Source organism: Lynx canadensis, chromosome B2 (genome assembly GCF_007474595.2).
Source record: "Lynx canadensis isolate LIC74 chromosome B2, mLynCan4.pri.v2, whole genome shotgun sequence".
Classification (NCBI taxonomy): Eukaryota; Metazoa; Chordata; class Mammalia; order Carnivora; family Felidae; genus Lynx; species Lynx canadensis.
In genome coordinates, this window is record NC_044307.1 from 75468615 (window position 1) to 75485030 (window position 16416).

A 16416-nucleotide genomic window follows, 5' to 3' on the forward strand; every position below is an offset into this window, starting at 1 on the left:
TTTAATGTTATGTGTCAATTATATCTCAATTTAAAAAATTTTATGTAATGTATGTATGGAGATGTAAGTGGATATAACAACTATAACATAATCAAAGGAAAGTAATTAGACAAATGATGATAAGGTATGAACATTCCAACTGAACTGATAAAATGGTCATTTCAAGTAGACTGAAAAATTATATATAGTATAATTCTTTTTTTTAAATTTTTTTTAATGTTTATTTATTCTTGAGAGAGAGACAGAGATAGAATGTGAGTGGGGGAGGGTCAGAGAGAGAGAGACACACAGAATCTGAAGCAGGCTCCAGGCTCCGAGCTGTCAGCACAGGGCCTGAAGTGGGGTTCAAACTCACAAACTGTGAGATCATGACCTGAGCTGAAGTTGGACGCTTAACTGACTGAGCCAAGCAGATGCTCCTATATAGTATAATTCTTACAGAAAGTACCAAAACCAGCCTATAAAAAGATATTGTCAAAAAGTCAAAGATAAAATGGAATAAAATATTCAAACAGGAAAGGGAGAAATAAAGAGATGAAAAACAGAGGGAATAAACACCTAATAATAAAATAGTAGACAGAAATCCAAACATATCAATAATTCCATTAAATGTAAATGGTCTAAACACAGAAATTAAGAGATCTATTACCAGAAAATGGCAAGAGCTACAAGCAAAATTAATTAGATCATTACAATCTCTCACCTACATGTTCCTATGAAGATTGGGAAATGTCAGTTTTAACCTCTTTGTATGTCACCATTTCCAGCTCTTCTTTTTGACTTCTATCATTGGATCTTTCAAACCAGTAATGTCTCTGTGTTATTTATTAAGCTTTAATTCTCAAAGGGAAGTTATAATAATACTCTTTTCCATTTTCCCAATTTCTCAAGTGAATTTTCTCATTATCTGGCAAAACAAATTTCTTTAGAAATTTGAGGAATTCATATATGGAAACAGTTTTTTACCTTTGGTGTGACCTGCACTGAGAGAAATATGTTAAAGTCTGCTAGTATTAGTGTTTATTCCTCTCTGCGTGTTCTGTAGGGTCTTTTTTATGAGGGTGACTGCTGTGTTATTTGATGCATAGATATTCCTTACTTTTTTAACTTTATTCAAAATTGTACTTTTCAGAATTATAAAGAGTCTTTTGTCTCACTTAATGCTTTTTGATATAGACTCTACACTGTCTGATGTCAGGTATAACCCTGATTTCCTGCTGGTTGCATTTTCCACCGTCTTTATTTTTAGTCTTTCCATAGCATTTTGTTTTCAATGTATCTCTTATCTAAAGCATAGTTTGCTTCTGCTTTGTGGAACAATCCGAAAACAATTCTATTAATAGAGGAGTTATTCTCATTTATATTTACTGACACTGATGAGGGATAGAAGCAGAAAATTTTCACCTTTAGCCCAGAAGGCTGATCTATGGCATCCATAATTCTGATAAGGATTAAATACATGCTGGTTACTACATTCTTAAAAGGTCTCATGACTGCCTGGCTATCTCACCAATAGTTAATATTGAACTGAATGATAGGCACCAGATAAATCTTGTGAAACTAGTTTTACATGCAGAAATTCGAAGAAGACCTTTATGATCTAGTACTTCCTGCACATCCCCTATCCCTTGAGTACTAAGCATATAACCACCGGCTTCATACAGCAATAGCGCAGCTCTTTCTGTCCATGGGTCCTGTCCCCATGCTACTCAAATAAACTTACTAGGCTGCACCATAAAACATCTCAAGAATTATTTCTTGACCATTGCATTCAACAGCCCTGCAATATAACCAATATATTTCCTTTCAATTCTGTCTTTATTATATTATAATCTCTACATGTAAAAATTAACTATAATTTTGAATAAGTAAAAATTTTAAAGGCTTACAAAAATACTCATTAACCAAGTCACAGTTTCTTCCTGGCTCTGAGCACTCGAGTAAGGACTTATATTTTGGCCAACTAACCAAGACTTGCCACTATTAGTAACCAAAACATTCTCATCATTTCAAGATTATTGTTTCAAAAGATACCTCAATTTGGACATGTAGACAGAAAAACAAAAGGGGGCTTGACCAGTACTGCCAAGGCAAACTAGAGCCCCATATGTGCAACACTAACACACAGAAAAGAAAGTTACTTTCTAGTAACTTCCCAGGTATGTGAATGCACTACTTAAAGAAGTCATAAAGCAAAATTTTTTTAAACTATGGGTTGTGACTCACATTTCTTAAAAACTGAAATATGATAAGTACTACTAGTGTGCACTAAACACAGCAAAATATTGTATTATGACATTTTGTTTCCATTACAATATGTATTAGTTTGCTAAGGCTGCCATAACAAAGTACCAGACTAAGTAACTAAAACAACAGAAATTTATTTTCTCACAGTTCTGAAGGCTGTTAAGTCCAAGATCAAGATGCTGGTAGGGTTGCTTACATTCTAAGACTTTTCTTATTGACTTCTCTCTTTGTATTCACATGGTCTTTCCTTTTCTTATAAGGCTATCAGCCATATTGAATTAAGGTCCACCCTAAAGACCTGATTTTAACTTAATTACCTCTTTAAAGGTATTAACTCCAAATGCAATTGCATTCTGAGACAGTGGATAAATCAATACATGACTCTTGGTAGGGCACAATTCAGCCCACAACATTGTGCTTATACATGTATTATATATGTGTATTGTGTCACAATCAAAAAAGTTTTAAAATATCTTAGAAGACTCTGAATAGATAATTCAAATGTATTAAATATATTCTAAGCTTAAGGGGCCTAGCCCTAATACTGTCATGGAGTCAGGACTCCTTCAGTCTCCAGATTTCCAGGTCTTCATGAAGCAGTTTAGAATTTAACTGCTCCAGGGATCCTGATAATGCAATTATGAACATTCAGATGAACATGTAAATACTTTTGCTGATATTCTTACTCAACATTACCTGATAAAAAAAATAAACTTAGTGCTTTAGATCTAGGGTTTATTAGTATAAAGCTCTAACAGTTATATTTCCATGTGTTTGAGACTATTACTCATTTTTTCTAATGTTTATTTATTTTTGAGAGAGACACAGACAGAATGTGAGTGGGTTAGGGGCAGAGAGAGAGGGAGACACAGAATCCAAAGCAGGCTTCAGGCTCTGAGCTGTCAACACAGAGCCTGACGCGGGGCTTCAACTCACAAGCTATGACATCATGACCTGAGCCAAAATCGGAGGCTTAACCAACTGAGCCACCCAGGTGCCCCAAGACTATTATTCATTATTATATTGACTTCCCAAGCTACCCAGATCAAACTGTAGAAACTTAAAGCCATAATGTCTCTCCCCTCTGTTTAAACTCAAAGGCCTCAAGTATCTAACAGTTTAGTTGATGGCTAACTTAGATATATTTTTAAGGCCTGAGGGAAAATGCTGAGGCTTTAAATTCTCTAAATTCACTTAAGACAACAATAATCCTTTGTTTTAAAATGTACTACTTTATATACATAAAGCTAAAAACAGGTAAAAATTAACGTATAAACCATAAGATATTTTAAATATCATTTTAAGAATACAAACATCCACATTTTACATTTAGGTCCCATGTCTAAGAAAATTTCCTAAACATTTAGGTTGGAAACATTTCCAAATTTGTTCTAACTGTAACGTATTTCATGATTTATTCCGGATCTATATACTGTCCAAGTTGGTTGAGTTGGTTCAATAACATAATGAAGTAACAAATCAATCAGTCTTAAGTCTATCACAGTATTTGGTCACGTCAGTTTTGAAAACCATTGGAAATACTCAAATATTTGTTTTGTCAGAGTAACAGACTATTTCCAAAGCCAGACTCAAGTAAAGGCTGGTTTCACACCACTGGAACTTGTAAATTTCCTGTCTCTGCAATTCACTCCCTCTTCTCCCAATAACTTTAATGACCAAAGCATACCTCTACCTTTCTCTAACAAGCCACGTTCTTTCATACTTCCAAGCCTTCACATGCTTTGAACAGAGTCCTGAGAAGCAAAGAGCTTTCCTTTTCCTTTGTCTTCACAAATATATATTTTAACCTATACCTGGCATTCTGTGAAAGTGTATGAAAGACTGCAAAGGTCATGTGATGTCAGTCAAGCTCAGTTATATGAATTTGAGGGTAAAACATAAATGTCTCTCCCATAAAGAGAAGATAGGTTTTTGTTTTTACTATAAAATAAAGAAGGAACATAATCTCGTCATAGAAAATTCAAGGGAAGAGGATTAGTACACTAAAAGGAGAATTCTTTATAATTGCTCCAGCTATGAGCTCGGACTTTCTATACAAAAGTACTATATTAATATTAGGATGTACTAAAAAAAACTTACTGTTTTTGAATGTATAATTTAGAAAAAATTAATATTCACTATCTCAAATCTTTTCAGTATGTGATTGAAGAGGCAAGACAGAAATCACATTACAACAGAAATCTAAGTGCACTCACAAGAATCTTATTCATTGCAATATTCTCTCAACCACAACATTACCTAGTATATACTGGGTTCTGAACAAATATTTTCTACATAGAAAAAATAATAAATGAATGAAATTATCACTTTGTTTTATAAGGATAGTAACTGAAATTAGTTAAGAAAAGCTCACTTAAAATCTCATAGCGGCTAAATGGAAGAATTGGGGCTTTCGCTTTCTAAATACAATGCCTTAGAACGTTCATTCCATTCCATTACATTTCTCATACTTTCCCAAAAGCTAGAAGGAAATTATAACACAAAAACAAAACTTCTTAGACTTTCTTCAGTATTTTCATATACTCCATATCACCAGTCTCAAAAGTCCTCAGGTCAAACTCCTCTTTCTCCTCTTTCTACTCATTCGAGTGTATTTGTTTTTGCGCTCCCCTACACTACCACCGTTGTTTCAAGTGCAGCAAGGTATCAGCTGTGGAGGCATATGGTTATCCACCCACAATACAATGGCATTTGTATCAGTGGGATTCCACATTAAATAATACATCAGTTTCCCATACTGTTGAGGCAACTTCAGAGAACTGTTATAGATAAAAATTTCTGAATGATTTGTCGTGGTATAATTTACATTGAAGAAAAAGAGGAGGTTCAATGTATCTTTCCTTCATAACCATGAGACTTACTTGTCTCTTTTCTCTACAACACATCCAGCTAGGTCTTGACATGCCAGGACACAAACATCTACAAATGCACTTGCCCAGAAGTTCACTTTTTAGATAGAAAAGTTAATGATGCTGACCGAAACTGACTTTCATACATCACTATCTTAAACTGGATTAAAATGCCTAAAATATTAAAAAGTGGTATCTTTTGGAGATTTACAGGTCATGTACATTATTTAATCTTAAAGACATAGAAACCATGTAAGCACAATTATGGCAGAACTAGCAATTAGTGTTTTCTACCATTGCTAGAGGAATGGTATAAAGTGAACTAATAAATTTAGAAATGAAAAATAAGTGATTTTGTGTGTAGAATTTTACTTTTGAAGAGTTATTTATGAAACACTAGTCACATGAAAATTCCTGAGAAAAAATTTGAAATACAACTCATCAAAACCAGAAGGCATCCTTGAAAATCATAAACATTAAACATTAAATTAGAAAAGTGCACATAACACAAAGACAAGCACCTCAAAAATAGTTTGGGCTGTGTAGAGAAACATACTGAATCTCAGAAGCATGAGGCAGAAGTACTTTCCCAAATACTATGATGAAATACTACCTGGAGTGATGTAATTTGAATAAAAGCAAATAGTGAGAATCATACATTATTACCAATGAAGAAAGATCTTAATTTCTCTTAAGTTTTCACAAGGTTTTATTTTTTTAACTTGGATCATATCTACTGTTAACCTTGAGTTTACCAAGACTAATCACCCCTTTAAGGTTATCTAGCAAGCAGTTGAAACTTCATGGATGGTCAGGCTTAAACCAAATTCCAACTATTCTCCTATATTCCATTATACATTGTATAATGTATAGGCAACTGAGCTTTAGACTTAAATGCAAATTTACTTTCAAAAAACTATAATAAAAAGGACATAAATGTCAAAATAATGTTCAAACGACCACTCTAAAAGCTTCTTGCTTTATAGGAAAGAATATCCAATGGAATAACGAGAGTGTCTTCAGCAAATGGTGCTGGGAAAACTGGAGAGCAACATGCAGAAAAATGAACCTGGACCACTTTCTTATACCATACACAAAAATAAACTCAAAATGGATGAAAGACCTGAACGCAAGACAGGGAGCCATCAAAAGCCTAGAGGAAAAGCAGGCAAAAGCCTCTTTGACCTTGGCCGCAGCAACTTCTTACTGAAGACATCTCTGCAGGCAAGGGAAACAAAAGCAAAAATGAACTATTGGGACCTCATCAAAATAAAAAGCTTCTGCACAGCGAAGGAAACTAAAAGGTAACCGAAAGAATGGGAGAAGATATTTGCAAAGGACCTATCAGATAAAGGGTTAGTATCTAAAATCTATAAAGAACTTATCAAATTCAACACCCAAAACACAAATAACCCAGTGAAGAAATGGGCAAAAGACATGAATAGACACTTCTCCAAAGAAGACATCCAGATGGCCAACCGACACATGAAAAAATGCTCAACATCACTCATCATCGGGGAAATACAAATCAAAACCACAATGAGATACCCTTACACCTGTCAGAATGGCTAACATTAACAACTCAGGCAACAACAGATGTTGGCGAGGATGTGGAGAAAGAGGATCTCTTTTGCACTGCTGGTGGGAATGCAAACTGGTGCAGCCACTCTGGAAAACAGTATGAAGTTCCACAAAAAATAAAAAATATAACTACGCTACGACCCAGCAATTGCACTGCTAGGTATTTATCTAAGGAATACAGGTATGCTGTTTCGAAGGGGCACATGCACCCCAATGTTTATAGCAGCAGTATCAACAATAGCCAAAGTACGGAAAGAGCCCAAACGTCCATTGATGGATGAATGGATGAAGAAGGTGTGGTATATATATACAATGAGGTATTATTTGGCAATCAAAAAGAATGAAATCTTGCCATTTGCAACTACGTGAATGGAACTAGAGGTATTATGCTAAGCGAATTTGGTCAGAGAAAGACAAAAATCATATGACTTCACTCCTGTGAGGACTTTAAGACACAGAACAGATGAACATAAGGGAAGGGAAGCAAAAACAATATAAAAACAGGGAGGGGGACAAAACGTAAGAGACTCTTAAATATAGAGAACAAACAGAAGGTTGCTGGAGAGGTTGTGGGAGGGGGGGATGAGCTAAATGGGTAAGGGGCATTAAGGAATCTATTCCTGAAATCATTGTTGCATTATATGCTAACTAACTTGGATGTAAATAAATAAATAAATTATAAAAAAATAAAAATAAAAATAAAAGCTTCTTGATTTAAAAGCTGAGTACTGTTTAAAAGACAAAAGAAATAAAAACATGGTTCATTCATTCATGAAATAGACATTTATTTAAAGCCCACTGGGCAAAATTCTGTACTAAGTATGAATCCTGCCCTATGACAATCAAAATAAAAAAAAAAAAAATACAATGCAGTGAATACAACATGACATGCTACATTTGAATACACAAATGTTAATGATAATAGGACTAAGAGAATTAGGAACATCTTCCCTAGAGAGATTATTAAATCAATTAATGCCATTTTAATCGTAGGAAATTACACATAGACAAAAAGGAGAGTATTAAGAGATCCAGCAAACATATTTCAAGTGGAAGACTAAATTGGGGGACTAATGAGATCAATTTGAAGAAGATGGTAAACCTGACAAAATTGATTTTATATTCAACATTATAGGAACTATTATAAATACCTGGATGACAGAAGAAGAACATGAAGAAAACACTAACTGATGTACGTATTGCTCTCATATCTACATGTAGGACAGACTATAATCTGAAAATAAAACCGGTAAAAATTGTTGCAGTTACCCAAAAGCTGCGGTGATAAAGGTCTGTGTGAATGTGGCTGAAGAAGTCTTCACGCAGCCAGATGACAGGCTGGAGTGTTAAAGGGCAAGATCTACTAGCCTAGGTTATCACAAAAATCAATAAGAATTCCCAGGCTACCAGAAAACTTTAAAGCCCAGAGGTCTTCAGTGCAGCGCAGATCAGAACATCCCACAGCCATGGTTTCAATGGTAAGGATACTCTGCTACTTCCATTAGGCAACACACAACTGTCTTAGAACTGAGTAAGAAAAAGTAAAGCTTATTCCATTAATCACCCCACAGTTGGTGAACTAGATTTTTTTTTTAATGTTTATTTGTTTTTGAAATAGAGTCAGAGCATGAGCCAGGGGAGTGGCAGAGAGAGAGGGAGACACAGAATCTGAAGCAGGCTCCAGCTGGGAGCTGTCAGCACAGAGCCTGATGTAGGGCTCAAACTCATGAACTTGTGAGATCCTGACCTGAGCCAAAGTCGGACTCAACCAAGTGAGCCACCTAGGTGCCCCGGTGAACTAGATTTTATATCCAATTTGATACTATGCAGACAATAAAGTTCAATTACAAATTCAAAAATGTGTTCTTAACACATTATGCTGCACCTTTCAACTTGGTGGAAGATCTTTGTGATATTATTGTTAAGTAAGAGTTAATCTTTATTGGTAAATAGAAGCCAGAAAGATTTTAAGTAAAGGCATAATAATTACTCTTGCTCAGTGATTGCCTATGCCATCTACCCACTCCAAACACTCATTCTTGCCCATAACTTCAGGGAAATTCAAACAGGTTATACCACTTATGTGGTCCTTCTTAAGTAACAACACATTATTTGGTCATAAATTACAGCAAGCAGATACACATGAAAGTAACAAATTATTTTATAACATCAGATTTTACCTTTGTTCTACTGAAAATAGGCTCCAACATGCAGACTAATAAAAAGAAAAATCTAGCAAATAAATTCATTTTGAAGAAAAAAATAAGTAGGAACTATTTAAAATTTCATGATGCTTTATGACCCCAAATACTAAACAACCACGTATTTTTTTAAAAGTTATCTGTCACCACAAAAATCAAAAAGAACTCACACTAGCTATAGTTTATTAAATAGAAGAAATCGCAAATCTTCAAGCCATTAATAATGATCAACAAATCACCAGCAACATGACCAGAAGGGAAGAGTGGGGTCCAGTTCCTAATGAAAAAGAGTATCTACTAAAGAGACAACCAAAATGACTAAACAGATCTCTGTTGACTGATGGCATTTCCCATATCCTAAATAAGGAAATGTCAAAATCACAGCTACACACACACACACACACACTCACACACACACAAAACAATCTAGAGAGAAATTTAGCTATAAAGTGTGACTGCTTAGTATCTAGATAAGCAAAATTATAAATCGGGTATTTTTCATTTGAGAGAAATATTAGGTGTTCACTCGACATTACCAGTGAAGAAAAATGAAATGTTAGCGAGATCTGGAAAAGGGTCTGTAATTTACAGTGGATTCTTGTTTTCATAAGAGGTCTTTAAAAAAATGTTTCTAATTTCCATAGGGCCAGATTCAAAAAATAGGAATGGCTTTACCCACAGCCCCATGTCTAGGACAGGGATTTTGTACCAGGCCATGCAAAGTGTCCAAGGCAGAAGCCACCCACCACGCATTCCCAGCCTCCTAATCGTGTCGCTCCAGAAACCAAGAGGCCTTGACTTCTAGCTTGTTAATGTGATCTGAGGCTCTGGGAACTCATTTCTGTCCAGGATGGACCAGTAGGGCCACTTCTCTCCGAGCAGCGTCCAAGAATTGCCACACTGAGTGAAACCAGTAAGTAGGTGGCACATACAGGCTGAGCTGGCAGCCAACCTATCTTCACAGAAACAGTTCAAGCGCTTAGCCTGATACTACTTTCTTTGCCTTGGCTCCTGGAGAAGAGAAGCCGAAAAGTAAACAAGTTACATCTCCTCCGGTCCCAAAAAGGGATGCCGAGGTGCACCAGCACCGCGCGCCCATCACACTGCTGGGCACACAGCCTACTGGGTGGCCCCTCCATTCCGCCCGCAACGAGAGCCGCGCCCGGTGAGAGCGGACAGAGGGGTGAGGCCGCGTTGGGGGAAACCCCCGGAGGGCCGGGCCCAGACCGAAGGCGACCACTGGGCCGCCAGGTGGGCCGGAGGACTCACCTTGTTGAGGTGGGGGTCCCGCGTCAAGGCGTAGCCGCGCTGGTGGGTGTGGCGGCGGCGGGGGGCTGCGGGCTCCATGGCTGGCGTGCGGGTGGGCGGCGGGGTCGGGTGGCGGCGCGCGGCGCGCGGCGCAGGCGGCGATGCTGCTGAGACGCCGGCGCTGAGTGCGGCGGCGGCGGCGGCCCCGCTGGGAAAGAGCCGGCAGCCGGGGGCGGGCGTGGGTGGCGAGAGGGGGTGGACGCGGCGGGAGGAGCCCGCGAGAAGCCGGTGTCCCCAGCCGGGCAGCCTGAGAGAATCGCTGAGTCATGGCAGGAGATCAGCCGAGCCGGCGAGTGAGGAGGAGGAGGAAGAGCGAGGCTCTCGCGGCTCCCAAGGGGCGGCGGCCGCAGGAGTCGCTCCCTTCCATGCACTGGGCCCCACTCACCACTGGGTTGATGATCACAAGTGTCCTAGCCCGTCTCTGCGTGGGGCGTGCCTCCGTTGTGCACGGAACGCTTTTACCCCCGAGACCCATGCTAGTAGCAAGGTCACGTTCCCCCCGCCCGCCCCGGGGGCTTTGCGGGTACCGTAGCCCCTGGGCCCTCAGCGGGAGCCGCAAGGATACCCGGGAGGTGAGAAATGGGGAGGTTCAGGCGGAAAACAGCGGCTGTAGGACCGAGGGATGGGAGCACTCAGGAAATGGACCAAGGGGTTTGCAGAAGACCTCGACTGAGACTCTCTCTCTCTTCCCATTAGGCGCTTCGAAGCTCTCTATCCAGGGTCCCGATGCCGGCCACGCCCAGGAGCCAGACAGAACTAACCTTGACCCAGAAAGCAGAGGCCTGAGTAGAACTGGGAGGAAGTGTGGGCCTGTGGAGCTCTAGATTATACATGGGAATTTTACCTTAATATAATTGCAAGCCAACGTGTGTTACACTGCAGATAGTTATGGCCCACTGAACAGTCACATTTATCTTGTATATAATTTTGTGAGAGTTCTAGAAGCCAGGATGTTTATGAACCTCTTTGAATTCATATTCAAAGATTGGATAACTCAATCTTCAAGGGCTTCAGTTTCTACTTTGGTGAAAGGAGAGGGTCAGAATAAATGATCTTCCAGCACTGGAATTCTGTTGTTATTGTTATTTCTACTTGAAGTTTCCAGGAATGGAGGAGCAGTCAGATCAAAGCCAAAAGGGGTGTGTGATACACAAAAACCACGAAAGATGTCGGTGCCCCAGTTTCTTTTCCAGGTAAGCAGGATCAATAGTTTCTACCTGATTCATTTCTAACTAATGGTAGTACAAAAGACAGCATTAGGGATTGATTATGGGTTGATTTTGTATATCCAAAAACTAGACACACATCCAATAATTTCTTATGTTACCTTATCAGAAAGATTGTTATAATAATTGTTTTTTAGCTATGCTTATATCCAGAAGCTTCTTGGGCCTATTCTTTGAATTACCTAGAATCTGTTGTTTTAAGGGAGAACATTTTATTAATGGGGAACATTTTACTGGCATCATAGAGTTCTTTAAAAAAAAAAAAACTCCTTGCATTTAAATAACAGTTCTCACTGTGAATGCTACAATCCATAAATAATTAACCCTAACTACAATACCTGAGAAGAAGGTATACTTTACAAAACTCACTCCCAGGGAGTTAACTGAGACATGTCACAATTAGAGTACTTTATCAGAGACGGAAACAGTTTAATAACAGGCCTCGGAAGCAAACTTAGATGCTGAAGAAACAAAAATGTCAGTACAACTGAACCTTGTTATTATGCCCCTCTTATAGAAGTTTAGCCTGTCTATTCCTGTTTCTGTGATGTATTACATACTGATAGGAAAGCTGACATAAATATAGGGAGGAGTCCAAAGTATATGGGCTCTACCCCCAAGCCCTCATTAAAGGGAGTACAAGATCCTGGCAGTGCAGGTAAAGAGAAGTAAACATATGGGAGATGTGAATTTAAGAGAAATAGTTCAGTCATCTTGAATGATAACAGTAGGAGGCCTAAGTGGGGGAGCCACTTTGTGTATTCATGTGCAGTTCCAAGAGTACTGGAACTCTTTTTCTATGTAAATGTTATCCAGAACATTAAATTTCAGTCCTGTTTGTTTGTAAAGTTAGGTTTTAATATAAAAACAAAATCTCAGGAAACAAAAAAAAAACTCATTTTAATTTTCCTTGTAAGAAACTACAGTTGTGCAATCTGCACATAATTGGTAATGTTAAAAATGGTTATGATTCACAAACTAAGGGATTAGAACCTGTAAATTTCTGTTGCACAGGTGAGTATACTATCAAATAAAAATCAAATTTTTCTTGCCAAATTTAATGTACAATGAACTCTAGTCATTAAAATCATTAAAATATGATTATAGTATTCTGATTTAATGTCATTGAGATGAAGTACAGAAAATTTAGGAAATATCTAATGGTACATAGAGCATTTCAAGTGTTTTACTTTCATAGTAAACTTAAAAGTACATAAATTTCCCAGAAGGAGGGATTAGTCTATATCATCGGTGTATATTTGCAAAACATTTCAACAGTACAACACTAGAACTTTCAAAATGGGACATTGGAAATGTTTTACTTTCATGAGAAAAAAATATCATCTAATTTTTTTTAATGTTTATTTATTTTTGAGAGACAGAGCACGAGCAGGAGAAGGGCAGAGAGAGGGAGACAGAATCCAAAGCAGGCTCCAGGCTCTGAGCTGTCAGCACAGAGCCTGGCATAGGGCTCAAACTCAGATCATGACCTGAGCCGAAGTCAGATGCTTAACTGACTGAGCCACCCAGGCGCCCTGAGAAAAAATACCATCTAAAACAAAGATGTAGCTATATGATATGAGTAAGTAATCCTTATTTCTTTATACAAAAAGCATGTTACTACTATGTAAAATAATTTCTGATTTTTTAGTTGAAAATCTCAACATGCCTGATTCTTGGTGTGTTTCTGCATGAAGGAAAGACCTTTGATCTTTTGGGGTTTTTAGAATTCAGTGTTCAGTGTATTAGGGAGGAGAAAGTCCACCAGAGTAAGTGACCCTAAAAATTCAGAATTTAATGTAGGCAGCTGCATCCTTGGGATAGCCAGCTCTAGGACTGTGAAGCATACAACTGGAATGAGTGCTAGTGTGGAGGAGACTAAGCTCTCCTACCTTAGGTTTTCAGCTGGGACTCTTTAACAAGAGGACATTAAGAAAAGAAAAAGTTTATTAATGCTTGCAGTGCACATCACACGGAAGAAACTTGAAACAAAGAGTAACTCAAAACAGCTTCTTAAAACCACTGACTATATAGTATCTTCAACAAAGACCAATACATTTGTAGAGAAATGATAGCACAAAGGAAAACAGTTTTAGGCTTCCAAGGGTGGCAAACTGGAAGGGTAAATATATGGGAAGAAACTTAACAGTAAGGTTTGTTGCCAATTCCTCTTCTCAAAGATTCAAATTTTGGGGTGGCATATCCTGGTTTCCTTCATTAGGTTTTATACCTGGCTGTAAGGAATCCCTGATGAACAAAAAACTCAAAGTTATTGGTATTTAAGTATCCTGGTTATAGGTGAAATGAGTGCATGAGATATTTCATTAGAATGTTTTAGGGACGCCTGGGTGGCTCAGTCAGTTAAGCATCAGACTATGGCTCAGGTCAGGATCTCACAATTCATGCATAGGGCTCTGTGCTGATAGCCTGGAGCCTGGATCCTGCTTCCGATTCTGTCTCCCTCGCTCCCTGCCCCTCCCCCACTTGCATTCAAGTGTTCTCTCTCTCTCTCTCTCTCTCTCTCAAAAATAAACAAACATTAAGGAAAAAAAAAGAACTGGGGCACCTGGGTGGCTCAGTCAGTTAAGCATCTTACTGAGGTTCAGGTCATGATCTCGCAGTCCGTCTGCGAGTTTGAGCCCTACATCAGGCTCTGTGCTGACAGCTCAAGAACCTGGAGGCTGCTTCAGATTCTGTGTCTCCCTCTCTTTTTTAAAAAAAAAGAAAGAAAGAAAAATAATGTTTTAAAGAGATGTACCCTTATTCTATTCTTTAAGCAAAAGTTTGTGCAAAAGCCCCATTCTCTAAAGGATTCTACAGAATGCCTGGAGCTCTATAGAGTTGTGTTGTTGTTGTTGTTGTTTTTCCCCCTGAAGAAAGCAATGTTACACTTTAACAGTCAAAAGCATTATTCCTATTAGGGATAATGTAATACCACCTCATTCTTACTATGTATTACAATCATTTATATGGATATAAATATAAAAATACAGGCACTGCATGGTGACTAATTTTGGAATAAATCCATAGACTAAGTCACAGCATGTATAAATCATTTATATCTTCACTGCTTACTTATACCTGAACAAATTTTCATTAAGCATATTATTAATTTTCTAGTTATATAATCTGGTTGCAGTATTTTATTTTGCTGAAGCACATTTGAAAAAGAAGTCAGCTCTGTCACCTATTTTAATACTAGTATATTCTGGATCTTGTTATGCAGTGCATGTATAGAAACTTAAAAGAGCATGGGGCGCCTGGGTGGCTCAGTCGGTTGAGCGTCTGACTTCGGCTCAGGTCATGATCTCACGGTCTGTGAGTTCAAGCCCCGCATCGGGCTCTGTGCTGACAGCTCAGAGCCTGGAGCCTGCTTCAGATTCTGTGTCTCCCTCTCTCTCTGCTCCTCCCCTGCTCATGCTTAGTCTCTCTCTGTCTCTCAATAATAAATAAACGTTAAGAAAAAAAAAATTAAAAAAAAAAAAAAGAAACTTAAAAGAGCATATATTTCCCACAAGGAGACATTTAGTCTCTATCATTGGTGTGTATTTACCAAACATTTTAACGCTACAAACATTAGCAGTTTCAAGATGGACACCTGAAAAGGTTTCTACTCTGCTACAATGATACAGGTGTAACTTTACACAAGACATCTTAGTAATGTTAAATCAACTGCAGGTAAGAGTTGTGAAAACCAATAAAGAAGCTAAGTTAAAATGGAGTCTGGAGGCAATGAAGGGGGAGTTCTCAGGATCACTCCTGGCAACTTAGCATACCTCAGGGAGAAGAAGGATGATTCTCCTTGCCCAGCAACAACCTAGCCAATGAGAAGCCCTCACTCTCCCTCAAATTCTCCCTCTCCTCCAATGAACTCTTGTTCAAAGCAGCCCCTCCCCACTCCCTTCTTTCCTCTATACAAGGAAACTCTTTTTCCTTCCTTCTTGGGACTTGCCTATGGTTTGCCATGATTGCAATCCTAAATTGCAATTCCTCTGCTATTCCTAAATAAATTCATTTTTGCTGGATAAATAACTGGCTGGTTTTTTTCTTTAATTTTTTTAATGGATGTTTTGTTTTTAAGGTTGACAGGGTTTTATCAATGAATTGCTTCATATCCATCATTTCCTGGTGACATGAACTGTGCATCATGCCTTTCTAGGTTTTTAAAGTTACATTGGTTGGATTTACCGATGTTTTTAGCTTTTGACAATAAGAGAACCAACAATTATTAGAAACCAAAGGGTGGTAATCTCCATGGCACTAAGAATAGAAATATCTATTAGCCTCTGCTAGGACTCCGTGGAATGGAAGCACACAGGGGAAGTGAGTACAGTGATGCCTGCCAGCTTCTGCTGTGTGGTAGAGCAGTATATAAAAGACAAAGCTCTGTCCTGAGAAAATCCTCCCCAAATAACAACATTAAAAGGAATACCTTTCTTCACCTCTGCTCTATCAAGGGCTTTACATTTATGCTATCCAATTCCAGGTTCATCCTGTAAATCTGGTAAGAGCCCAGTAACGTTAAACAAGGCATAGCCATATTCACAGTTAATGTGACAGGCATAACTGGCACACGTGGGTAAATATATTTGATACGTGAACTTCTGATACCTGCAAACTCTTCTGCCCACCCATGCTCAGTATCTCCATGGTGAGAAGGGGTGCAGACATCGACGGTACTGCCATGTGAGAAGCAGGAACGAAAGTGGCGCCTGTGAGCTGCATCCCCTCTAGAAGGCACGAGTATCATGGGTCTAGGCCAGTAGTTTTCAATCTTTATCCCATATTAGAATCATCTGGAGAGCTTTAAAAAACACTCTTGCCTAGGCCAAGAGTTCTTGATTTAATTGGTCTCAATTGTAACTTCAGCACCAGGACTTTTTGCCCCAAGCTCCCCAGATGATTCTAATTCGCAAAGTTGAGAACCACTGGTCTAAAATAATCGTTCTCAAATTTTTGCATGCATCACAGTCAGTTGGAGGG

The 16416-nt window shown here is 38.4% G+C and overlaps 1 protein-coding gene and 1 pseudogene across 1 annotated transcript in view; both read right to left on the reverse strand.

Annotated features, from left to right (window-relative positions):
• The window catches only part of ME1 (malic enzyme 1), a 194282-nt gene extending 184011 nt beyond the window's left edge, over nucleotides 1-10271 (reverse strand). The window contains exon 1 of the mRNA XM_030315911.1: nucleotides 10169-10271. Coding sequence (XP_030171771.1) covers nucleotides 10169-10246 — 78 coding nt within the window. The 5' untranslated portion in view covers nucleotides 10247-10271. The remainder of the gene's footprint in view (nucleotides 1-10168) is intronic.
• A 3254-nt stretch (nucleotides 10272-13525) lies between these two features.
• Nucleotides 13526-16183, reverse strand: LOC115514951 (annotated as a pseudogene).
• Between the last annotated feature and the right edge of the window lie 233 nt (nucleotides 16184-16416).